At 51.1% G+C, this 25,834-nt stretch overlaps 2 protein-coding genes across 3 annotated transcripts in view; one reads left to right on the top strand and one right to left on the bottom strand.

Moving 5' to 3' along the window:
* Nucleotides 1–1,572: 1,572 nt before the first annotated feature.
* On the top strand, nucleotides 1,573–14,359 carry LOC114698449 (melanocortin 2 receptor accessory protein). The gene is made up of 3 exons (XM_028877142.2): nucleotides 1,573–2,213; nucleotides 12,514–12,613; nucleotides 13,543–14,359. The coding sequence occupies exons 1-3, from the start codon at nucleotides 2,030–2,032 to the stop codon at nucleotides 13,763–13,765; spliced, it is 507 nt and encodes a 168-aa protein (XP_028732975.1). The 5' UTR covers nucleotides 1,573–2,029; the 3' UTR covers nucleotides 13,766–14,359.
* Nucleotides 14,360–15,720: 1,361 nt separating this feature from the next.
* The window catches only part of Urb1 (URB1 ribosome biogenesis homolog), a 60,575-nt gene continuing 50,461 nt past the window's right edge, over nucleotides 15,721–25,834 (bottom strand). For both annotated transcript variants that reach the window (XM_028877138.2, XM_028877140.1), the window contains 9 exons: nucleotides 25,346–25,506; nucleotides 24,772–24,883; nucleotides 23,599–23,705; nucleotides 23,040–23,183; nucleotides 21,348–21,457; nucleotides 19,812–20,009; nucleotides 18,669–18,910; nucleotides 17,217–17,816; nucleotides 15,721–16,433 (listed from right to left, as the gene is read on the bottom strand). In XM_028877138.2, the coding sequence (XP_028732971.1) occupies nucleotides 16,180–16,433; nucleotides 17,217–17,816; nucleotides 18,669–18,910; nucleotides 19,812–20,009; nucleotides 21,348–21,457; nucleotides 23,040–23,183; nucleotides 23,599–23,705; nucleotides 24,772–24,883; nucleotides 25,346–25,506 (1,928 nt within the window). In that variant the 3' untranslated portion in view covers nucleotides 15,721–16,179. The remainder of the gene's footprint in view (nucleotides 16,434–17,216; nucleotides 17,817–18,668; nucleotides 18,911–19,811; nucleotides 20,010–21,347; nucleotides 21,458–23,039; nucleotides 23,184–23,598; nucleotides 23,706–24,771; nucleotides 24,884–25,345; nucleotides 25,507–25,834) is intronic.

The following is a 25,834-nucleotide window of genomic DNA, read 5'->3' as shown; positions in this document are numbered from 1 at the left end:
CTGGTCTGGCTGGTTCTCTCCTGAACTCCTCCCTCCTTCTGCCATCATTCCAGTTGTTCCTGCCTAACTCCTGCAGCAGGCTACAGGCCGTGTCAGTGGTATTTTTAATTAACCAATGGGAAGTAATACTAATTCACACTGCAATACAGAGATGGCCAGTCCCACAGGACAGACGCCGTTTGGGCTCTGTGTCCGTCGCAGTCATCTGTTGCCTGCACAAGGAAAGATGCCTCGTCGCGATGTGCGTACAAACCCAACCACTTTCAAACGTGATTGTCACACTAATGCTAGAATGTGCACACCTAGGCTGGTTGACATTCGGTTAGCTCTCTTGTCTGGACTAGAACCTGAAGTTGGTATCTTTACTGATAGCCGAGTCCTGGGAACCAGGGGAGGGGCTTGTTAAACCCTCAATGTCCCGCAGTGGTTAGTCAAGGCAACTGGTGGAGGTGGACGAAGCGCTGGCGGTCAGGGAATTGACAGCCTGAAGTGGGAAGAGGGGCAGTGACTGGACCCGTGGGCCCATACGCCTGAGGGGTCTGACCGAGACCTTGCACAGGTTTATGTGCAGCATAGTGGGGGTTGACTCAACTCTCCTAGACACAGACGGCGGGAACTGCTTGGTATGAAAACCCTGGCAGTACACCGCTAAGATAGGTAAAAGCAGAAGAGAAAACGACGAGTCCTGGCCCTGTTTTCTTCCGGAGGGCAGAAGCATAACATCGCATTCTCATGGTCACTTGGGACGCCGTGAGAAACTCGAGAAATCTGCACCACCATGGTAGCGCCCTGTAGCTTGCGGGTGAGACGCGCCAAGAGCTCCACAAGGCAGAATGCCGCAGAAGTCTTACTTAATTAAGCACAGCAGGGTCAAGATGGCAGAAGGTCGCCACCAGCGCTGTACTGAGGTGTTATTGCTACCGTCGATGGATCAGTTGCGCTCCGGACTTCACGCGGACGAGCTATGGTATACGTGAGACGAACTAGACGCGCTAGGTACAGGATAATAAAGCGACAGACCTCCGTTGTGTATACTTGCTGTATGGTGTGACGACCCAGAGGAGTTTCGTACACGAGGCCGATACAGGGTCAATACATCCCAAAGAGGCAAAATAGTCGCTCGCGAAGCTCAAGATGAGACGGGGAAGCGGACGTAATGGCGCCTAGGCTTCTCTGAACTGCGGATCGCTCCAGAGATCCTCACAGCGGTCTTTGTCAGCAGGGTAAGTGTAGAGATGAATAAGTGAGGGACGCTTCCAAGGATAACCAGACGTGTGCTTCTCGCTAAACTTAAAGGGGTGATGGGTCGCACTTGAACAGGCGAGCACAGCCCTCGGAGATTGTGACCTCCATACTCACTGTCTTCAAACTACAGAGTATTCGGTTTGACTGAAGAGCTCGTTGCCTTAGTATTTCCAAGAAGCTCAGTCCTGTGGGACGCTGACCCAGATCCACCGCCTCTTGGGTCTGAACAAATGCAGCTGGCCACCACCCAGCCGGCTCCCGGAGGCTTGAGCAAAAGCTGGGGGTGCATTCAGCCGGGTAGTGGGATTCTCCGTTTTAGTTAACTGGTTGTGCACAGGACAGAGGTTGCAAGTACAGGGCCTGCCTTCAGAATCCAAGTCAGAGGTCTGCTGGTTGCTTAATAATACTGAGAACTGCCCCAGTGTGTGTCAAGGGCACGGCCAGGCTTTCCTGCAGTTTTATTAACTTTTCATGTATCAGAGGCAAAAAACGATGGCTCTGTCCAGCTCCGCTAGTCATTTTCTGCTTCTGGCATCTGATTTCTTGCCCACTTCCCAGGCCTTCCACGGAGAGGCAAGCTAGAGCCGAATGGGAAGCCGTGACTCTAGCAGCCGGCTTTTCCTGCTGCCGCAGTTTTTTCCAGGAGAGGCAGGATTCAGAGGCTGTTCACGGGAACAGCCCCCTGACCTTCCAGCGAAGCTATGATAAGCAGGCCCCTTGTCTGGAGACCCGCAGATGAGCCTGGGTGACTCTGACAATGACTCTGACAGAAATGAGTTAAGCAATGTCGTCCCTGGGGCCCACACACAGCCCAGCTCCGGATGTGAGGCTCTGGCAGACACCGGCCTCCACAGCCACAGTCATGGCCAACAGGACCAACGCCTCCGTCCCGTACACCAGCTATGAATATTACCTGGATTACTTAGACCTCATTCCTGTGGATGAAAAGAAGCTGAGAGCCAACAAGCGTAAGTCGGAACCTGGGAAGGCGGCCAGGCAGAGGCTGGGTCCCAGATGCGGCGTTCCTGGTCTTGTCTTTACTTTCTAACTCCAAAAGACTCACCCGGCAGCAATAACATTGCACACACAGATGGAAATGAAGCAGGCATGGGACTCAGACTGTACCTATAACTTTCAGTAGTAAGTTTATGAATTAGCTTGCTATCAACTAAGCAGAATGTTCCTTTTAAAAATGCACATGTATTCATTTAGGGGTTGGGGGTGCCACGGTGCATCTGGGAAGGCCAGAGGACAACTTGGGGAAGTTGTCTCTCTCCACCACATGGGTCCCTAGCACGGAAACGCGGTTGTCAAGCTTGGCAGCAAGCGCCTTTTAACCCTCTGTCTTGCTAACCCAGCAGAATGTTCTTTTAAGACAAATGCACGATGCGCACATACACATACTTACGTCTACACTTTATTTTTCCATTCCTTTTCTTAGTGAATATTAATTGTACAAAATAGTGGGTTTTGTTGTAAAGGTTTCATACATGTAGAGAGTGTATATTTTTTTTTATTTTTGTTTCTTTGAGATGGCGTCTTATTATTTAGCTTTGGCTCTGTTGGTACTCCTTATATAGCACAGACTTTGCTCAGACTCACAGAAATCCTCCTGCCTCAGTCACTCAAGTGCTGGAACTACAGATGTGCATTACCATGCCCAGCTGCAGACTTTGATCATATTCAGCCCCCTGTTACCCTCCCTCATGCCTGATTCCTTCCCCTGGCCCTTCTTTCCCCAAATAGTTGCCCCTCCTACTTCTGTGCCCTTTTTCTCTCTCACCCTGAGATGCTGGGGATTGAGTTAAGCCCCTCCAGCTCTCTGCTACATGCCCCCCCTTCTCTTTTGAAGGTCTATTTCTTGATGAAGTTGCATTTGTTTGGGGCTCCAGTAAGCTGGGTGAGTTTCTTCAAACTGAAGAGTTCATTTTTTCTTACTGTCCATATTTAGAGCTGGGAGATGTATTCCCGCCACCTCTAAGATCATCTGCTAAATTGCCAACAGCTGTTCAGCGTTCCTAGTCTCAGAGGACAGCAGGAGTTAACATCCGTTTCTCATCTGCTTTCATTCATCTCTTGAGCAACTTGGCACTTTGTGGACGTTCTTCCCTGATCCGTCCAGCTATTCGGTCAAGGTCAAAAGTCAGCCAAGGTGATGAGCACACAGGCACAGCCCTGGAACCGTGCTCTCGGCGGGGGACCTGCCTCTGCCTGCTCCATAAGAAGTCTTGGGTTCTGTAGATACTTCCCGCACTATAAATGGAATTCCTCAAAGGGATGGAATAATTTCCATATGGAAGGGAGAATGCTGGTTATAGTTCAGCTCAAAACCAATAAATGCTAGTGTTTTCATCATTTCCAACTTGCAATATTCAAATGCAGGTGCCCATCCATGTTTCCTGAGGACTTCCCTTGTTCCCAACACCATAGGCAGCCCTCTGTGGGGACAGGAGGTTGGCTGTGTGCTGTCTAGGGCAAGGCAGAGAATCGTGCCTTTCAGGGGCAGGGTTTTGCACACGTGACTCACAATAAGGAAGTTGTGAGCTGAGGGGGAGGGGAGGGGCTGGAAAACACACCCACTTGTAAATATCGTCACAAGTTCAGAACCCTGGGACACGTGTTGATCTGGACAAAAAGTAGGTCTGCCTTCAGATGACTTTGTAAAACAGAACGCCGTTCAGATGCAAAGCTGAGAGACCTTCAGACACTGGAACTTTTTGAATGTGGAGGATGTCCCGCTGGGTCACCACCTGCTCAGTAAAGCCGCTGCACTGTTTTGGGTGGGGAGGCTTCTTGGCCATCTCAGTCTGCGAGCTCAGCCTTGCCTGATGGCTTAAGTTCGATTCCTGGGACCCATGTGGTAGGAGGAGAGAACTGACTCCCACAGGTTTCCCTCTGACCAACACAGACACACACACACACACACACACACACACACACACACACACACACACGCTGTGCTGTGCACACACAATCAATAAATGTGGAAAAGAATATATTAATTTGCAAGCTGAGGAGATGGCTCAGTGTTTATAGCAAAAGCATGAGAACAAAAAGTTGGGTCCCTGAACCCACACACAAACTGGGTATGGAAGCCCAGATCTGTAATCCCAGAACTCATACAGCAGGATGGGAGGCAGAGAAAGGAAAAAAAAATCATGGATACTCATGAGTTAGCTAGCCTGGGGGACACAGGAGCAACGAGACCTTGTATCAAATAAGATAGAAGGCAAGACCAACAGTCATCGGACCTCCACATGTGTGCCCTGACATATGCACGTCTTCACACATGTCACACCTACACACAATGTTAATTTGCATTTGAAGGGACCTTGTAGCTAGAGTTTTCCTGCCTTACCCACAGTCTGGACAAATCTCTGTCACCCGCCAGTCCCACAGCTGCTCAGACCCAACCAAGTAAACACAGAGACTTATTTTGCTTACAAACTGTATGGTCATGGCAGGCTTCTTGCTAGCTGTTCTTATATTTTAAATTAATCCATTTCTATAAATCTATACCTTGCCACGTGGCACATGCTGCTTATCATGGCGGCGGCTGGCAGTGTCTCCCTCCACCTTCCTATTGTCTCAATTCTCCTCTCTGTTAGTCCCGCCTATACTTCCTGCCTGGCCACTGGCCAATCAGTGTTTTATTTATTGACCAGAGCAACAGATTTGACATACAGACCATCCCACAGCAGGCCCTAGTTTCTTTGGAGGTCAGTTCTAACTACATTACAAAGGATAACAGATAACAGTTTTACCCCATTCACTCTGTCCCCTCAGGAGAAAGGAAGTCAGTACTGAGCTGAAGGCTGTGGGCTGCCATATGCCAGGGACAGGTCAAAATCTGGCCTGATCCTGTTACAAGCACTTTACAAGGACGTGAGCCTTGTAGTTCTCAATGCGGCTCATGACTGTCTCGTGGAGATGTGTCGACACAGCAGAATATGCAGAGAGGCTCTGGAAGAACCCATCCGAGTTGGAGGGCATGATTTTGTATCTGTCCCCCTCTTGGATGCCAAGCTAAGAAGAGAACCAATCCTACATCCTGATCTTACAGAGACAAAGGAACTATTCCGATCAGATGGGTCTCCGGTGACTGGTTAGCGTTCCTATTCAGAGGGCAATGTGATGGGTGGCCCTCCCTCAAAAACAACTGTGCTCTATTATCTACCTCCATGGTCCACATATCTCCTCCCCTTTAATTATGGGTTAGAAAGAATCTGTCACAGTACGAATTGACTTCTGTTGCTGCCCTGCCTCTAGCAGTTTCAATAATGCTGTCTATTCACCTGCTTCTCCAAGAGCTCAGGGAGGGAGAGCAGAAACATACCATTAATCAAACTCTTCCGAAAACACCAGGGGGCTCAATGGACACATAAAACAAAGGGCTGCCTATGACTCTTCTCTCACAGGAGGAGCATCAGTTTCAGACTTTCCCCAGGATTTCAATGTCCTCAGCAAATGGTCCTCAGCAAATTCCAATGTCCCCCGCACGTAACATAAATCCTGAAAGTGACATTTAAAGAAAGATGTCACAATGTTTGCTTTGGAATAAACTTTCATGAAATGTCCTTGCGAGGCATGACACTTGAATGATTCTGTTACTGGAACCCTTTGGTTTGAAACTGATTTAGACAACCACAGCCCATTTTCTGAAACATCTTTGGAGAGAAATGATGTGCAAGTTTTCAGAGTGATTTGTTGCTATGATTGATTGATAAATAAAATGCTGATTGGCCAGTAGCCAGGCAGGCAGTATAGGATGGACAGAGAGGAGAATTCTGGGAAGTGGAAGGCTGAGGCAGGGAGAAGCTGCCAGCCACCGTGATGAGAAGCAACATGTTATGACGCCGGTAAGCCATGAGCCACATGGCAACTTACAGATTAATAGAAATGGGTTCATTTAAGATACAAGAACAGCTAGCAAGAAGCCTGAGCCCTTAGCCCATACAGTTTATAAATAATATAAGTCTCTGTGTGTTTGCTTGGGTCTGAGGGCAGCAGGAGCAGGCAGGAACAGGATCACTTCGGGTACAGTGATTTGTTTCTGGGAACTAGTTAGAGGAGGGCTGTGAGTATCTGATTAATGGATAAACTTTGGGAAAATCTCTCTGTGGTAGCTTTCATTTGGATTTGTCCTTGTTGTTCTGGTGTGTTCCACAAGAAAGCCGCAGTAAAGGACCACTGATGGCAACTCACAGGAGAAGAGAGGCAACACAAGTTGATGGCTCTCCTACACAGGGCCCAGCCAGGGGAGGGTGGTGAGGTGGCCCCACAAAATCCTCAGGCACTAGATGACATGGGACTCACCCCTCTAGCTTTCCTGAGACATGTCACTCAGCTCCATGCTCTGCTGATGACTTCACCATCCACAGCCGGGCAGAAAAAAAAATGGAGAAAGGGAATAAGGAAGGATGCAGGGTTCAGGAAGTCCAGCTGTGGCTGGAGGAAGACTCCAGGGCCAGTTCTCCTCATACCCACTAGATAGAACCTGGCTGAAAAGGAAGCTGGGAAATGTAGTTTTCTATCCCAGGTAGCCATGAACCCAGACAAAACAGGGGTAGAGAGCAGACCCTAGGATTGATAACCAGCACTCTGTGCCATAGCTACCTCTTATTCAGACCTCACATTTTAGTGAGGTCAGAGGACAATGTGATATTGCATCATTGGCCATAAAACCCTTGACAAAAACAAGGATCTTAGTTCTCCTTAGAAATCGTAGGCACTGAATGAGAAACTATACCAGGGACATTTATTTTATTCAGTCACCTGAATACTTAATAGGCACTGTTGGAGACAAGATTTAGAGATATAAGAAAATGTCAGATTGACCAAGATCATAAATAGGAAATGAAAAGGTCAAAATGTGAAATTGAAAGCAATCTGCCTGGGATCTTACTGTTTTGTTATCCCCCAACAAAGAGAAACAAATAAGGAACAACAGCAGCAAGAACTGAAGCCGATTCCTACCTGGAACCTGAAATGTGGTGACGTCAGACAGACACTGGCGTTTCACTCACTCTTGCTCGTACACTGAAGCACCTTCCCTGGGGTGGTTTAATTAACTCCTACAATCATACGCTAAAGGCCCAGTCAAGGCCTGAGGAGCGGTTGAGAAGTAACGGACCCATTAAGAGGAGGGGCCTAGCGGAAGGAAGTGAGGCCATTGGCGGTATGTCCTTGATGAGAATACTGGGGTCCTGGACCCTCCCCTTTTGCTCCCCAGTTGCCGTGATGTGAGCAGTCTTATTCATCACATGCTCTGCACCATGGCCCCCAGCCTCACCAAAGCACCAAAGTGACACACTGGGCAACCACAGACTCAAGTCTCTAAAAACCGTGACCAAATAGACCGTGTCCCTTTTAAGCGGTGCGTGCGCTTCAGGGATCTTGTCACGGTGTTGTGCAGCTGACCGACACACTCAGGGTAGTCAGGGGAGTCCTATAACGTAAGGTGGAGCCCATCCGTGCTTGCTGCAATTTGCCTTAGAAGCGGGGGCTTGCTATGTGGGCCGGGCCGGTCCTGAACGTCTGAACTCCAGAAGTCCTCCTGACTCAGTTCCCAAGTAGCCGGGACTACAGCATGCAGTGCTGCACATGGTTCAGAATCCGGTGAATCCTCTGTTGGTGCTCGATTCTTCACAGTCCATAGTGTGAACCGGGAAAGGGAGGAGAGGAAGGAGGGCGGAAGAGAGGAGGAAACTGAGGGAGAGGGCGGGGCAGAGCGGGAGGAGGGAAAGAGGGATGGAGGAGAAAAGAACGGGCAGGCAGGCAGGGAGAGGAAGCTGGGGGCCTCTCCATCTATGAACTGGTTTCATTCCCAGCCCAGCCAGGGGTTCTTTGCAAAAACAAGCCCTCGGGTGTGAGAATCTTTCAGATGCTGGGGGATGACGGTTCTTGACGGTTCTTGCCTTTGGAACAAAATGTTCTCCGTGAGCACTCAAGATGAACTTTCAACAGAAGGGGAAGAAACTACTATTTTTCTTGGCTTTCTATTTCAAAGGAACACAACAAGAGTGAATTTAGCATGGGAATTGACTAGTGGCTACTCATCCTTATTTTGGTCTGACAAAATTTAAATTTCACTTGTGGTAGGTAATGAATTCCAGGCAGGGGGTCGTCTCATTTCCTGCTTGGTATCAGGGATAATGACCAGGGCTCTGGCAGATGGCTGAGAGGAATGAGGCTCTTGTCTACTAAGTGCTTAAAGTTGCTTCCTGTGAACTTACAAGGACCTATGGACTTCAAACTTTTCATCATTTTTATGAAGAGGAAAAGAGAGCATTAGTGTCCACAGAAATCAGAAATACCCATCCAGAAGAAAATCCCAAATGAAAGTTTCAGAAAGCATATGCTCATACCTGGAAGATTATGAAGTAAATTGTAACTCTCTGGGAGTATGGGCATGTAACAAGGCATGCTGAGAAAGCCAGAGGGGTCTTCTGAAAGGGTTCTGTATAAACTAACCATAGTGTGGATAAGGAGAAGGTTTTTCAGTGTAGATATTAGAGAGGGAGAGAGAGAGAGAGAGAGAGAGAGAGAGAGAGAGAGAGAGAGAGAGAGAGAGAGAGAGAGAGAACAGCCAGAGGCATTTGGAAGAGTCCAGAGCAGAGAGAGAAATAAGTAGATGAATGGCCAGCAGACTGGATGTGACCAGGGTTATCTTCAAGAGGGGAGAGCAGCCAGGAATAGAGAACTGAGAAAACACAGTGAGAGGCAGGAGCAGAAAGAGAACAAGCAGGAATAGCTGGGCCATAAGGAGAATGAGTAGCTGGGGGAAAGAAGCCCATGTGCTGGAGGGAGTCTAGGGTAGGGGAGGAGGTGAGGAGGGCTGGGGTACTGGCATGGACTTTGAAATGTGCAGCAGGTACTTGTGATGCTGAGGGACCTGGGGGCCAGCACGGTGTTGATATGCTGATAGGCACCACAGGCAGCCATTTGTCCCCCCTGCCCAAGGAAAGGGAAATGACTCCTGTTGGCAGATGGGAACTAGTTTCACCAGTTCCAGAGGAATGCTGGCTTTTATCTAACTGCCAGAAATCCTCCTATGGTCAGGTTGAGCTCATTTCTCAATGTTTGGACTTGCCTTTTGGGGTTTGGGGAATTGGAGTTTCCTTTGGACTTGACATGTTTCTGCTTAGGACATCCACTATGACCTCATCTCCCACTTCCCGGGAGCCCAGAGGTCCCCTTAAACTGTTGACTGTTTCTTAGCTTAGGGGCAGAAAAGGGAGAGGATGCAAGAGCTGTCCTTGCCTCCCTGGAGTGTAAATGCTGTAAAGGGCTGATAGATTACAAGGCAGAAGCTTGTGTTCCTTCTACAAGCATAGCATCTTTTCTGCTGTGTGTATGTGTGTGTGTATGTGTGTGTATGTGTGCGTGTGTGCATGCTTGCGTGCAGTGTAGTACAGTGTGCAAGTGCACATATACCTGTGTAACCAGAGTTCAATGTTGGGTGTCTTTCCTCAATTGCTTGGCACCTAATCTGTTGAGATAGGGTCACTCACTAACCCTTGAAGCTCAGCAGCTCATCAGTTGGCCTGGCTGGCTGGCCGGTGATCTCTGGGGATAAACTTGTTTTCACCCCCTAATCCCCAGGACTGGGTTACAGATGAGAACTGCTTTTTCCATGCATGTCTGGGATCTGACCTCAGGTCTTCCTGCTTGTGCCATAGGCTCTTTACCAGCTGAGTCCTAAGCCCCATTTTTGACATTAACTGTTAGGGTCCAGGGCGTGAGTGTTATAGCTCTGGAGGGAGAGGTATCCCGGCTCGTCGGGAAGCCAGGTTATACCTGGAGCTGCAATAGGAGGCTGGAGCTGCAATAGGAGGCTGGAGCTGCAGTGGGACCGCTCAGCCTTGGAGGGAGGGAAGACAGGTGATACCTGAAGCTGGGGTGCAGTGGGAGATGGTCACCCCGCAGGGTATAGCAATTCTGTTCCTCTCCTAGAGAGAGCCCTTACAGCTGAGCTTTGCTCTGCCCCCACTTAAGGGGGTTTCCCAGCAGAGCTCTGGTTCTTCTCTCTGGCCCAAGATGTTGCTTCTTCTGCTTCACTCTCTGCTCAAGGGGAAACCCCTGCAGAAATGTAGCACTCTCCTCCAGCGAAAAGTTGTTACTTTGTTCTGCTCAGCCTTGCTCAGCCCCCCGAAGAGATTTATTTGGGAAGGAAGAGTCCGGCAGAGCGGCTGCCTCTGCCGGGGTGGGAAAGCACCGTGTACAACTGAACAGGCAGGGGGACTTATATAGGGCTTTTGGGGGGTGGAGTTTCTCCAGGGAGATTCTCTGCTCAGGGATTGGTTAGTTTCGTTGGTCAAGGGCAGAGATGGCTCTGATTTCAGGGTCAAACTGTTTCTTTCACTGGTCCTTTTTAGCCTTTTGGCTCAAGTTTTAGGGCCAGGGCTTGTTTCTTTCACTGGCTCTGATTCTAGGGACAAAATGTGTTTCTTTGGTACTGGTTTCAGGGTCAGGGCATGTTTCTTAGGTTCTGGGTTCCGGGCTGGCCCCTTTTCCCTACACAAGGTCCACTTTTACAACTTTTTTTAACCTGTCTGAGTCATAGGAAGCAGAGATGACACTTTTCAAATATGGCCAGCGCTATATATCCACAGACTGAAATTATTTTTAAAAAATTGGGTATGTATTAAAAGTGGACAGACCCTTCCCTTGTCCTTATCCCCTCAGAAGACAGCAGCTGTCTGTATGCAGTCATGTTGAACAGAGTCATCTGGAGATGATTCAAGTTGTGGTAGTCTTGTGCAGGCTATACACACATACAATGTGGGCTTCCATAGTGGACATGAGCATCTGAGGACGTTGGTACCCTCTGGGGGGAGGAGAGCCTGAAAAGCAGGGGTGCCATTTACAGCCAGAGCCCCCCACTTCCATCTCCATGACTTACACACCCCTCATGCCACAATCACTTCTTTGGATGGTTGCTCATTTTTTGGTATAACATTCATAAATATCTTTTGTATATGATATGATAATATGACACATGGGCCCTTTGTGTTAGCTTTCACAGCTGTGGAGCAGTACAATTCACACTAACAGAAGGTTGCCCTGCAGGGCTCAGTGTGCTCAGTAAGTACTTGTTGGGTTACAGACCGTCTTAGGGTTTCTAGTGCTGTGAAGAGACACCGTGGCCACAGCAGCTCTTATAAAAACATTTAATTGGGACTTGTTTACAGGTTCAGAGGTTCAGTCCCTTATTGTCACAGCAGGGAGCATGGCGGCGTGCAGGCAGACATGGTGCTGGAGAAGGAGCCGAGAGTTCTACATCTGGATCTGTAGGCAGCAGGCAGAGAGAGTCCCTGGGCCTCGCTTGAGCATTTGAAACCTCAGAGTCCATCCCCAGTGACACACTTCCTCCAACAAGGTCACACCTACTCCAACAAGGCCACACCTCCTAACAGTGCTGCTCCCTCTGAGCCTATGGGGGTCACTTTCATTCAAACCACCATACGATCCTTCAACAGTCTCTTTCTGTCACACCTTGAGGGGTGTATCGATTTTCCCAGCTTGACCATCTTGTCCTGAGGCTATCCTGTAGTTCTCATAGCCATAGGTAACCACCCCAAAGCCACCACAATCCCCCAGCTACCTGTCACATGATACTGACCAGGAGCCTCAGAGACAAACCCTCCCGACCTGCCAGGTTCTGCATATGGATGGAGGAGCCTAAGCATGTTTCCTGGTTTCCACTTACCCAGAGCCACACATCTGGCCATGGTGCTGGCTACAACAATGCCTGGGAGAGGGTCACTAGCCAGTTACACCCCCTGTCCCTGGCCTCAGTCCACTTCTCCACAGGGGTAGGGGCCTTGACCTCCAACAGGACCCACCGGCCCTGTGCAGTTCTCCTGGGTTTCTGAGAATGGAGTCCCCGAAGCTGATCCTTCTGAGGCCTGTCACCAGGGCTCCCAGAGGGTCCTTGTTACACCGAGCTGCACTCAGTGAGAAAAGGAAGTCACAAAGTCACTACTCAGGATTCTTCCTCCAAGCAACAGGGCAGCTGGAGAAGGCTTGTGGGGATCCCCAGATTCTGTTCAGTTTGCCATCAAGTGACATCACCCTAAACCGAGGAAAAGCCACGCACGCGCACACTTCCCTTTCTTTCTGCGGCTGTTACGGGAAGCCTTCCCGGCCACCAGCTAGAAGAGACCACCTTGGAGGCACTGGCTCTGGAATGCCAGGTCTCCTGACTTCTCACTGAGGACGGTTCTGCTGTCGGGCTGACGCAGCCGACTCTGTTCCTTCCTGCAGATTCCATCGTCATCGCCTTTTGGGTGAGCCTGGCAACTTTCGTGGTGCTCCTCTTCCTGATTCTGCTCTACATGTCCTGGTCAGGCTCCCCGCAGATGAGGTAAGCCGGGAGGCGGTCGTTTGGACAAATGCAGATGTGAAATGGTAGTCGTGTAGGGCATTCGCCCAGCGGGACGGCACCCACTCATGCTAAGCATGGCCTAACAATAACAATCTATACATAGAGTAGCAGTCCCACAAGTTTGTGAGTACAGCCTGTGGTGTTCGCAGCGAGACCGCCTAGTGGCCCACTGCATAGCAGTTAAGAGCACTTGCTGTTCTTCTAGAGGACCAAGTTGGGTGGCCAGCACTCACAACTGTTTACAACGGCCTGATATCCAACTCCAGGGATCCGGCATCCTCTGCTGGCCTCTTTGGGTGGCATACACTCACTCTGACACCCACATAAACACAATTTTCTTTTTTTTTAGAAATCTAAAAAGGTCACCGAGACACTGTGTGAGGACCCTCCCCACCCCCGCAGAGATGGGGGAGGTGAGGGGGCAGACAGGAAACAAAAGGCTCCTATCGCTCCTGAGGCACCCGAAGAGAAGGGCTTTGGGCCCTCATCCGGTGCCTTCATCTTGTGAGGATGGTTCTCCAGCTTAGCTAGTCCCTGGCCCCTGCTCACCCCGATGCCACTTACGAGGCAGGTTCATCCCAATTTGGGAATAAAATCCAACACAGGCGGAAGCAGCGGTCAAGGTTTATGCCAGGCAGCCATGTTCCCTGTCCCCAGCACTTCCGTGGTGAGGAAACCCAGAAGACAGGCTTCCTAGTTAACGACACAGTCAGTGTGGCCATCAGGAGCTGACTGGGGTCCGTGTAGACCTTGTGTGAGAGGAGATGATACAGAGGAACGTCACTGAAGGAAGGACTCCAGGCCTGGTTCCCGGGGCGCAGGGCAGGCATGGGGGAGGGGGCCCTCCAGCCACGGACTCTTCCCTAGCCAGTCCCTTTGATGTTCGCCTCTGTTTGCTCTGCCTACAGACACAGGCCCCAGCCCCATCGGATATGCCCATGGAGTCACAGCCTCGACCTCCCCTTCTGCCCCAGGAGGGCCTCCCCGCAGACAACAGAGGAACCAGGAAGCAGAACTGGCTCTGAGCAATGGTTACAGCAGCAGAGTCCCTCTGCCTCGCCCCTGGAACCAGGCTTGGGATGGGGCTTCCCAGGGCATCAGCTGACCTCAGGCACAAGCAAGGGGGTGTAGTGGTGAGCCCCGAGACAGAACTTCTCGACTGTGGAACTGACAAACTGATACACTCAGATCAACATGGACCATTTACAGTGGACCAAGAACCTGACCAGGTCACAGCCAAGTCTACAGGGAGGACCATCACACACGTTCACAGTCCGGGGAGGACCATCACTCATGTTCACAGTCCGGGGAGGACCATCACACACGTTCACAGTCCGGGGAGGACCATCACACACGTTCACAGTCCGGGGAGGACCATCACTCACGTTCACAGTCCGGGGAGGACCATCACTCACGTTCACAGTCCAGGGAGGACCATCACTCACGTTCACAGTCCAGGGGAGGACCATCACTCACGTTCACAGTCCAGGGAGGACCATCACTCACGTTCACAGTCCAGGGAGGACCATCACTCACGTTCACAGTCCAGGGAGGACCATCACTCACGTTCACAGTCCGGGGAGGACCATCACTCACGTTCACAGTCCAGCTACCATGCAGAAGCTGCCCGACACAGCTGATTCTGTTGAATATGTTAATCTGCTTGCTGCTTGCATTTGCTTTGGGATGCGTAGGAAAATAAAACATGAACCAGGATAAAGAGTACTAACCTTTGCTTTGTCTCATCATTCCTTCTGCCTGAACGCACCTGGCACACAGGTTCTTGTGAGGATGCCGGGGAAGCCTGCAGACTTCCCTGTGCCCTCCACTGACACTGAGAGATCCCCCAGATACAACAGTGTGTGCCCTCCCAGGCCAGCTCAGCTGGACCACACTCTCTCTTCCCCACAGCCTTTCAAGACAGAGCCCACGGAGCTTGTCGGAAGCAGGGCCGGAATCCAGTGGAGCCAGCCAGCCCCCAGCACGGTCCCAGAATGCTGACTTCTCCAAGCTAGCAAGTAGCTTCCCATTTTAGACGGCGCTTTACGGGACCGTGGCTCTGAGAGCCCCGAACAACTAGGTGTCTAGTGCCGACGGCCCTGGTTGAACTGGGATAGCACAAGGCCCAGAAAACCGGCAGCTGTAGCTGCTAGCACAGCCAGGAGCTGGAAGGCTCTGTTCTTAAATGAAGCTTTTCCCTTTCCACCACAGCCTTCACGCTAAGGCAGCTTCTAGGTACTGACCGGGGTGGGGCCATGCCAAAACCACGGTGAGCAAACCTCTTGTGTAAAACGGTGCCGTGTTTGCACACGGCCGGCCTGCTGAGCATCACTTCTGGCACGCTTTAACCATCTCCGGATGCCCTCCATCCCGTGCACGGCAAGTCTCGACATCAGTACAGAGGCAAGCCATTTTGTATCACAGCTGCGGACTGTGGGTCTAGAAGGCTGGCTGTGCAACCCCATGCCAGCTGTGGAAGGTCATGTGGGACCCACTCTCCACAGGTGAGGCCAAGGCGGGGTACTCACACTTGCGGAGGTGAACTAAAGACGAGGACAGGCGACTCTTATCACTGCAGCATAGCTCTTCTGCAGGCCCTCAGGAGCTAGGACCACGCCCTCAGTGAATTCGCTGTCTTTCCAGCCGCACTGGCTCGCCTGTGTGTATGCCAGGCAGGAGGTACCATAAGCGGGACGGTGTCAATAAACCGCAATCTAACGGCACTTTCCACGTCAGTGTCCTCGAGCTTTTGTCCGTTCCCTGCCATTAAAGGTAAACGGCCCCTGTCCTTACACGAGCCTGTCTGTGTAACAGGACGACACACAGGTGCACATGAAAGTGCAAACACTGAAGTCGAAACCAAGCCACTCAGGACTACGTACACCACACACGACAAACTAAATCACCAGCTCACACACAAGGGACCAGTGTAGAGAGTATTTCATCGGCAAAATCTATGCAATTTCACACTGACCTCTACCAGAGACAACACCTACTAACAGTGAACCATGAAAGTTCAATTCTGACATAAAATGCAGGTCTCTGAAATAAAAAGTTTGTAAAATGAAAGCAAAGTACGAAGCGACTCACAAAAATAGCTATTTATTATCAAAACATTATAAAACTCAAAATCCTCTTTGAAATATAACTTAGAAAAATAGACGGTCTCCCCAAAGTAGAGATGAAGGCATTTACCTTAGGGTGTAGTACAACATACTTAAACAGCAAACACAGACAGGAGCTCGTTCCCGTGGTCACTGAAGCTACTCCTACGACTTCTTACAGAGATGACTTTAAACATCTGTCGTCTACAGACCCGAGGTTTCACATATCAGCTTTCACACCATGAATCCTTCCCAGCACACTTAGGGAGCGTCCTCTGCCGGGGACTCCGGGACTCGGGGTGGCGCCATCCGAACCGCCATGGGCCTCATGGCCTGCCAGTGTCCCAGTCACTTCAACTCTGACTATAAGGTCAACACCCGAGCCTCGTGATGATCAGTTAAGGCCTCTTCACTTTTCTTGCTGGAAAACAGTTGAATGTATCAGTTCACACCTCCCGGAAACCTTGCCCTAAGCTTCCTGGACCCCGCTGGGGCGCTGGCAAGCAGGGGTGAGTCAGGTGTCTGGGTCAAGGAGTCAATGTTCCTGCACAGCAGGACAATGGCCTCCGCTTCACCATGTGGCCCGTCCTCTGTGGCGTCACAGACCATTCTGACATGATGGAGGAAGGTGTCTGGCTGCTGGGCCCCCAGCCAGACGTCCTTAACGTACAGCGACACCAGGAACGCTGCGGGAGCTGGGGAGAGATGGACGAGGCCATGAGGATTGCACTTGCTCAGACGGGAACAAACCGCCCACCCACAGCGCAGAGGGCTTTGGACAGCTGCCAGATCCACTACACCAAACTTGGGGAGCACAAGTGAGCACATGGACAGACAATGAATTTCCTCTTGTGCTGCCCTTTCTGATCCTTTTTCAGCTGACTTTCTTCTGATGATTGTGTATCGACCTTAAAAAAGAACTTACTCCTAGTCCCACCAAGGTCAGAGGCCTCACGCCAGCGCCATCACTGACTCGGCATTTATCATCTCCCAGGGCTTGTTTAGGAAAAGGTGAGGTTCACTCTGCTCCTTCTGCTCTCAGGTCACAGCTCAGCCTGCTGTCCTCTCCATTCTCCCAGATGGAGGACAGAGCGGCCACGCCATCTCACAGCCGCCACAGAGCAGGTCACTCATCCACTCACTCTGGCATCCAAGCATGTGTGGGTGTGTGCTCACGTGGGTATATCCATGTGGTCATTGTGCAACACAGCAATGTTCTGCTTGGGTGACTTATGGTCAAAACACCCTCTGCTCTGTAGGATGGAGTGTCCCTAAGGTGCTGAAGGGGTGCCTGTCATCATAAACATGATTGTCGCTAATGAGGAAGACCTGCTCTCTCTCCCTTTACATTCCCTCTCTGGAACTCCCAGTCTCGGTGAGGACCCAGCTAGAAATCAGAGTACCAAGTTAAAGAACTTTCTAACCCACCCTCTTCCAGCCCACGCATTTCTCTAGTTCTGACCAAGAGCCCACATTACCTCGTTTGGCTTCATCCTTTTCGTTCAGACAGTCAAGGCACAGGGCCTCCACCACTGGATGGAAAGGGCTGTCTGTCCGGCCCTGGGCTACCAACAACTGCAGCATGACAGAGCTGAACTCGCAGGCCACATCCTGTGCAGGCTCCGCCAGGCCCTGGGCGCTGCAGTGGCGACCATACAGCCTAAAGATGCCACTCTTCACAGCACTGTCCCTGAGAAGGTCAGCCACCACCGCTGGGCATGGCACAATGTGGCTCTTGAGCCAGTCAAGGAGTCTTGTGGCCTCTGCTCTGCCGAGGGGGCGCTCAGCCAATGACCTCAGCACCCAGCTGGCCACCAAGGAAAGAGCAGCATGTGTAGAGTCCAGTGTTTTACTTCCGGGGCTAGCCTGGCCCACAGACTCCTGAGTGGGTCCAGGCATGGTCACAACTGGCCCCCAGTGAGTCAGTGTGGCCCTCAGGAGGTCCTTGCATGTCTCCAAACTAGACGCTTCCAGCTCAGGCTCAGCAGTCTCCTCCACCTCTCCATGCCTCTTCTTTCGGCCTCGTGGGCCTTTGGCATGGGCAGCTGTCACAGGCTTGTTCTTATCCTTGAGCATCTCTGTTAAAGACAGAGAGAAAAGGTGAGGCTAGGGTTGCCACACCCACACAGAGTGTGTGTGTGTGTGTGTGTGCGCGCACATGTGTGTGCAAGTGAGCAGTGCTGAATGCCTTGGAGCTGGAGTTAAAGGGTTTGTGAGCTGCTGCGATGAGGGTGTTGGGGTACAAAGCCCGGCCCTCTGACGGAGCACTGAGCACTCTTTAACTAACTGTGTTTGGGACAGGGTCTCTCAGTGGACCTGGCTGGCCTGGCTGGCTGAGCCAAGCCCAGGCATCTACCTGTCTCCATCTCCCCAGCATGGGGATTATAAACATAGCTTCCCAATCTGTCCTTCCGACTTGAGAGCAGAGAACAAGGTGAAAACAAGGCACTCTTAGGGACCTCCCTTAGGCGATCGGGCACCTCAACACTCCTATTACCTCCTATTACCGTTTGGATCTCCCACATCCCCGAAGCCTTGGTGTTTTAGGCTTACTCCCAATGCAGCAGTGTGGAAGTGAATGGTTCAGGAAGGTCCTGATCTTGTGGGTGAAAGGATTAAAACATTTACGCACTCACAGCTTAACAGGCTATGGGAGATGTGGAAACCCTGGAGAGTAGGTCACTGGCAGTGTACCTCTGAAGGTGTGTCTGACCCCAGGTCTCTTCTTATCTTGGGTATTTTGTCACAGTGACACAAAGCTGACACACTTGGGTACTGACATATCTAAGGTCAGAAAGGCCACCAGGCACTGGGGCTCAAGTTCAGAGCCAGGTCGGCACTCCGGCCTCCGTGCCCCACTCCGGCCTCCGTGCGCACCAGCTCTGAGCTGTGGCTGCTGAGGGCGGGCGGTGAGGGGGTCTAGAACTCACTCATTAGGTCCTTGACTTGGTGCTGCTCAATGACGGCCTTCAGGGCTCCCTGGAGCGTCGTGTCTCTTTCAATGAGGCTCCACTTATGCAGGAGCACCAGCACATCTTTGGTGGAAAGCGTCTCCTTGTTCACAGTGAATCGGCCCATCTCCTTGAAGGTCTTTAGGATGGTGCCCCGATAGCTCAGCACAGACTCGAGTGTCCAGAAGAAGTGGATCAGCTGGGCGGAGGCCAGGGTGGGTCTGTTTGGAAGTCAGTGTTACAGACTGGGCAAGAGCTGACTCTGTCCTGACAGCTCAGGACAGTCAGGGTCACACAAACTACACTTCCTTTAAAGGCCAAACCAGTGTGCACTCAGGACAGAGAAGAGGAAGTGTGAGTGAGGCACTCTAGAGAGACCTGGAATCTGAGGAAGAGAAATCTCTTGGAAAGCTAAGCTAAATGGGGGAAGCCAAGAAGGAAGATGGAGGCCGGTCAGGGCCATGGGAGCGCCCCAGAACTCTACCCTAGGATGCTGAGTCCTCTGCAGCTCAGGCAGGCCCTGTTCAGTATCACCTCACAGGAAAGCCTGAGTGGAGGAAAGACAGCCTTCCGGTCTTTTCATGTCATCCACTACACACAAGGTTGAATGCTAAACCATCATTCCAAGGGCCACGGCTGTCGGGCAGCAAGGGACAGACAACCCCAAACTAAGAGGTATGGTTGCCCAGCAGGCTTAATTCGGGACACCTGAAACCACCTGCCCTGTTCTTATCAAAAAATGCCTCCATTCCCAGCCCCCCTCTCTCCACCAACACACGTCCGCTCCCAACATGAGAAACCTAAGTACACATGTTTTCTCCAACACTGACTCGGAGGAGAATTCAGCTCCCAGAGGAAACCTGGCACGATTCAGAGATCAGCGCCAGGACTGACGAGCTCGAGGATCCATGCGCACCTCTGGAGGCTGGAGAGGCGGTGAGCACGGCTTGGAGGTGCCCTGGCTGAGGGAAGGTCACAGAAAACACGCTCTTCTGTGGAACCTCATTTGTTCAAGCAATGTGGGGGTGCGGTGGGGGCGCCACCGAGAAGTTTCTCCTGCTAAAAATGCCCGAGCCCCCACTGCCCCGACTTGCACAGCAGAGCACCTCACGGCGGGCTCACCTCAGGTGCTTTGTAAGCGCTATGAGAACATACAGGAACTCGTTGACCATGTGCAATGCAAGAATCTTCTGGGACTCGTGGGAGCCAGGCTGGCAAGGTGGCTGGCCGCCCAGCTCCGGTGCTTTGTTGCCCAGGTTGGTCACCCACAGGGTGTGCAGCAAGGAGATCACGTTGGAGAGCAACTGAGTCTCCACAAATCTGAAAGCAAACATGGCAGCAGGGAAGCCAATTTGTGAAGCTCAGATGGGGACCGCAGAGTCGGCCAGACGCCGGTGACAGCCCTGCCTTCAGAAGTCCGATCTGTTCATCCCTCACCACAAAGCACATGCGCAAGGTGAAAACAAGGTGCCTGATGCAGCAGCAAGCCAGGAGGCCGCCCGACCACTTTCTAACCAGAGCACTGTCCCAAGTCCCCGAAGTACAGTAAGAACAGCATTGTGGTTACAGTAGCAACTTGAGCTATAAGTGAAGTTATTACGGGACAGGCTATTGGCCAATTATGCCTTTTTAAAAAAATCTGAAAGTCTTGAGGTTGTTGATGTTGGAAGACACGGTTTAAGCTGTTTCTTTCTTTTAGAAAGATTTTATTCTATTTGTTTTTTGAGGTAAGGTCTATCACAGTAGCCCAGATTGGCCTCAAACCCCCTGAAATCCTCTGACACAGCCTCCTGAGTGGTAGGATTACATGTACCAGTCATGAAGTCTGCACAAGAACCTTTAGAAAAGTATCTCTTCAATGCCAATCTCCGGCAGTGCGTATTCCCAGGTATGAACACCTAGTTTTTATATTAGGAGTAAAAGATCATTTAATCTAAGCTTTGGGCAAAAATAAATCAATGAAGGAGCATCTTCTGCAACACCAGGCTTATGACGTGACAGTGCCACAAACCTCTTGGGGATGAGGTGCGGTAGGTACCCTAAGAAGTCATCTGGTGTGGTGACAAACGGGATCTGAAATATGCAGAGTTCCCAGGGCTGCAGCCTGCACATGTGCACTGGAGTCAGCTCCTCAAAGAGCTGACATTACTTTGGAAAGAGAACAAAAAGACCCAGTGGCCCTGGGCAGATCACAGTTGCCTGTCACAGACAGAGCCCTCCTGACAGTGTGGCTGTGTCGGGGCCCCAGCCTTCCACAGACTCACAGTGAGGGAGACTACAAGGGTGACAACAGGCACCTTCTGTCCGGTCCTCCACACTGTAGCGCTGGCTCCTCCCTGACCAGTCGTCCCCCGTCCCCGTCCCCCCCCCCAGTGGATGAGTGTGAGATGAAGACAGGAAGGCCAGCCCCCCCATGAGGGTGAGATGAAGACAGGAAGGCCAGTGGGTTCTGCCAGAGCAGATGCAGCTGTGCTCCAGCCCAAGGCCGACAAGAGACACTGACAAGCAGGAGTTAATGGAAGAGAGGTCCTTTGGCTGTTACCAGGAGCCAGGCTGCAAGCTCACAGGAGTATCAGTGGGCCACCACTGCACACGATCTATTGACACCTAAACGCTTAGAGGTATCATGAACACACAGCTCATGCAAACAGTACTTACCTGCTCTCAAGGATGTGTAAAATCCACGTTAAAAGGCTATAGTCACGGATGACTTCATAGGCAGATCTGGTGATGTGGGCAATATTCTGCAGAATTTCCAGAATCCAATTCTGCAAAGTCCCAAAAGTCACTCCTTAGTGGACAAACAAACTTACTCAACTAAAAGTGATTTTTCCCTCCCACTGTTTGAACTTTTAATATGTTTTAGATAGGGACTCACACTGGTCCCAGACTCCTGAGGGCTGGGATTATAAGCACTAGCCACTAGGCCCAGCTCCAAAAGAGTGATTTCAAGATGTATCAGCATGCAAATGACAGAAGACAGACTCCCAGCAGTCAGCAGGCCTTGGAGAGAGCCTCACTTCTGATAATCCATCATGGAACTGACCCACAGCAGACAAGCACCATGACAACCACATAGCTCAGATACATGATGGTCCAGGTGGGACACAGTATAGACCCCAGAATTTCCAGCCCATGAGCTGCTGCTGGTAGCCCATTTTGTCCTTTCCACCCAGAAGGGAGACCATCAACACAGGACTACCTTAACTGCTTCTGAGCACCTCAGAATTCTCTTACTAGAAAAGTAAAGTTACCATACTCAAACTCCATTTATCGCAATGTGTTTCTTAATCCTGACTGCTACCCCCACACCTTACATAAGACAGAAATGAAAGCTCGCCAGGCTAAGAATTGATCGAGGCACCTCAGCCTTTCTCATTTACTTTCAGACGCCTGGGTATTAGAACACAGAGTCAGCTCTTGCTCCCGGACAGTCGGGGGTCAGGGCAAACTCACTGACTCCTGATGGGTGAGGGAAGACAATCCTAACTCTCAATTCTCCCCAAATCAAAGGCAAATTAAGAATTAAGTCTTTAATTGAAATTCAGAGTGCCTTTGACTTTTAAAGCTTTAGTGAAAACTGTAAACTGTCATTTAGTTAGATGATATTGACACCAGACAGTCAAAAAAGATGGATCCAGCCTAAGATAGCACTCTGGAGCTTGTACATCAGTGCATGGTGATTATGATCTCACAAAACAACTAAAGAGACGGTGTGTCCAGTGCTTATACTTAGGGACTACATACAGTGGAAACTTTTGCAGAGTCAACCTCACATGTGGTCAGGCCTACAGTCCAGCATGGGAAAGGCAGCGGGGGGATACTGCAAGTTTAAAACCAGCCACATGAAAATCAGACTTCAGGCCAGCCAGGGCTACAAAGGGAGACCTTGTTCCAAAAACAGAAAGAATAAATCACAGAAGAATAATATAACTGATATGAACTAATAAAACTGAACACAAAGTGTGACTGTCCACAGGCCAACATTTATTTGGAACATGGTTCATCTTATGCATTCCAGGCTGGCCTTGAATCCTCCTGCCTCAGCCTGAGGGCTGGGATTCTTCTGCAAAGGTCTTCTGTCTCCAGACACCACATGAAAGCTGGGAGCTAGAGGGCTCCTGTCACTCATGTGGTACAATTTGCATCCTGGCTTTTTGGCCAACTTCACAGGCTTATGATCAGCGATCAGCACCTTTCTCTTGGTAAACTAAAGAGGCAGAGACCTTTGTCCCTATCACCAGGGGCATGGTAAGAAGGCTACAAAGAAAACCACCTGTCAGGGGACAGACAACTGGGAGGACCCCAGAGAACAGTCGGCTGTGCAGCGGACCCGAGGAACACGCTCACCTGAGCCACTTGGTCACACAGGGGGCTGCTGAAGAAGGACAGGATGATGTGGAGCACCCCTCTCCTGGAGCACAGCTCATAGCACTGCTTGTCTCTAACCCCCTGCCGCAGAATTCCCAACACCCATTCTTGTTCAGTTCTTTGCTAGGCAGACAAACAAGAAAGCATTGTTAGGTAAGTTACAGCCCTTTGGCCTGACATCATTCATTAAGAGTCTCGTCCCATCCTTGATTCCATTATCAGCTCAGAAATCCAAGGGCAAGTCAATTCAATGCTGAGCCATGTGTAAGTGGTGGCGGTTTTACAGAAGGGTATGCAATACTTGGTCCAGGGACTCAGCAAGGAGATACACGAGGGATGCTTAAGGAAGCCGAGAAGTGCCAGGACACAGGGTGCGTCTGGCTTTGTGGGGCAGCACCAACGGTTCCTTTCTGTGACCTGGCTCTGCACCGTTGCCACGGTACTGGGTAGCAAGCGGTACTACTGGGGACACAGGAGATGTGGCGGCCGAGCCATCCTGTCAGGAGTCTCGGGGGCCTTGAGGACTTGGCAGCCCTACCTGGAAGTCAGAGCTGTAGAAGAACTGGTAGAAGCCCGGCAGTTTGTCCATGTTCACGCTGTCATGGGAGAGCAGGAACTTGCTGATCTTCCAGTACATGTGCTCCTCTGAGAACACAGGCAGATACTCACTCCCAGCCTCGTGGCCCAGGCTGGCAGAGATGAACTAGGGATCAATCCCAACCCAGCAGAGGCTCTGTGTCCTTCTCCTGATCACTAGTCCCTACGAACCAGAATATGACTGGAAACCCAAGACCACTTCTGGTTTAGAAACCATTCCTGGACTTGGCCACCGGCAAGAGCACAGGGCCCACACTGCCTGCTTCGAGTCTCTCCTAGACGGGAGCTGGCCCAGGAGGGAGGCTCAGACATCTGGCTCCAGAAGACAAGGCAGGGATGGTACACACCTCCTCTTCCTGCTGCGGGTCACTGGTCACCAACACACGACCTTCCCTGGCATGAGGACTGGTATGACAGCCATACCCAGGCACTAGGGGCTCAATGGGAGACTACAACCAGGAACATCTGATCTCTGCTGTATTTTCTCCTGACAGCAAAGTCATAATTATTTAGCTCCCTCCACAAGTCTCCAAGGCAGGGAAGGAAACCCATGTCACACAAGTTCTATGACAGATGAAAACCAGATCTGACTTCGAGGAGCAACTTGACTGCACACTTACCGAGGAGCTTGAGACACACCACCTCTCTCTCCTGGGGGCCTCAGCTGGTGAGGAGGGGGGGAGTCAGGTGGGGGCTGTTTCCTCAGCTGAGGTTATGACCTGGCTAGACTAACAGAGCCCTGGGGTCCCCAGTGGTACAAACCTTCTATTGGTTTTTTCTCTGATTAACCCCAACCAGGGCCTTCTGGTGAATCGAGGCCCTGTTCCCCATGAGCTGTGCTCTAAGGTCCTGGGTTAGACCTCAGAGTGACTCCTATGCTTCCCAGCTGAGTCCCTGGAACCACACACACCATGGCCTCTGTTAAGCATGATGGGTGAGTGACAGTGTCAGCAGGGCAGCTGCTAACTCAGATGGGTGTGTGCTGTGCGGGCAAAATACAAGGAAGGCTTTCAGGTACATGACCCCTAACCTCTCAGCAGTGAAGAAACCTGTGGGACTGACTCCCACAACCTCGGCTTTATCTGTTCTCCTCCCCCGGAATCTACACGGGTACCTGGTTTCAAGATCTGGAGCGCTGCCTTGGCAATGAAAAGAGCCACGGTAAAGGGGAGTCTCAGGTTTGGAGCTTTAATTCCATTACGGACAACATCCAACAGGTACAGAACCTGAACAGAGGGGGAAAGATGAGCATTTTCAGAAGGTGCTGATTGGTCACAGCTTGCAGGGAGTGCCCGCCCCTTCCAGCCTGGGGACAAACAGGAAGCTATAGCATTATGCTGGGTGCCTTCCTCTTGGGCTCCCTGAAGTCCAATCTGCTCCTGTTCCGCTAGCACCATGGGGCGTGGGCTTCTGGGGGTCAGGTGGTGTGGAAGGTCAGCTGCCTTCACCACTGAGTTTAGACCAACATTCAACAGAAGGCAAACCGTTGTGTCTAGCCACAAGAAAGCAGGGTGCAGGGGAACTCTTCCCAGTGGGCCCTGGGGTTAGAAGGCAGTCTCCGAGGCTGAGCTAGGCCTGGGCAGGGCCTCTCACTCACGCCTTCTCCACACCCTTCCTCCTGCCCCAGGTGACAGCCAGCTCTCCAAAGCGTCACCTGCAGCCCCACAGATCTATCCAATTCTACTCACCTGGGACTGTTCCCGGAAGCGAGCTCCCTCCAGGTGTGAGTAGTAGGCTGCTAGGACATAGTAGGCTGCAGCTCGCATCTGGGGGTCATAGCTGCTAAGGGCCGCGACAGTTAGACCCAGAGCATTTGAATCCAAAAATTTTCGACAATCCACCACAAACTCTACAGAAAGTAAATTAGAGCATTAAACACATGATCCAGATTTCATGATTCTTGTACAACCTACAGGATTTCTTTTACTTCCCACCAATGCCAGCTGTTTGGGCTGGACACAGAAAATAAGTGTCTCTCTGACTGCTGAGACTGGACAAGAGTATACTATCTTCTGTGGCAATGAGTACCCTGTTTCTACGACACTGGTCAGTTCTAAGCACAGATGCCTCAAAGCTGAGAAGAGCAAGGGCAACACCAAGACTCACTGTGCAGTCTCAGCGCGTCAGCAAAACGGGACACAACGAGGGACCTGGCGTCCAGGTCCTACCTTGTCTAG

This window comes from Peromyscus leucopus, chromosome 12, assembly GCF_004664715.2.
Source record: "Peromyscus leucopus breed LL Stock chromosome 12, UCI_PerLeu_2.1, whole genome shotgun sequence".
Taxonomy (NCBI): Eukaryota; Metazoa; Chordata; class Mammalia; order Rodentia; family Cricetidae; genus Peromyscus; species Peromyscus leucopus.
Note: the sequence above shows the minus strand (reverse complement) of the source record. Positions and strands in the feature narration are given on the sequence as shown.

What these genes read in the sequence shown, in the direction of transcription:
- LOC114698449 (XM_028877142.2), top strand. Translation starts at nt 2,030, where the DNA reads ATGTCGTCCCTGGGGCCCACACACAGCCCAGCTCCGGATGTGAGGCTC. An exon ending in GAAGCTGAGAGCCAACAAGC is followed by an intron (nt 2,214 to 12,513) that starts GTAAGTCGGAAC and finishes TCCTTCCTGCAG; the next exon opens with ATTCCATCGTCATCGCCTTT. An exon ending in TCAGGCTCCCCGCAGATGAG is followed by an intron (nt 12,614 to 13,542) that starts GTAAGCCGGGAG and finishes CTCTGCCTACAG; the next exon opens with ACACAGGCCCCAGCCCCATC.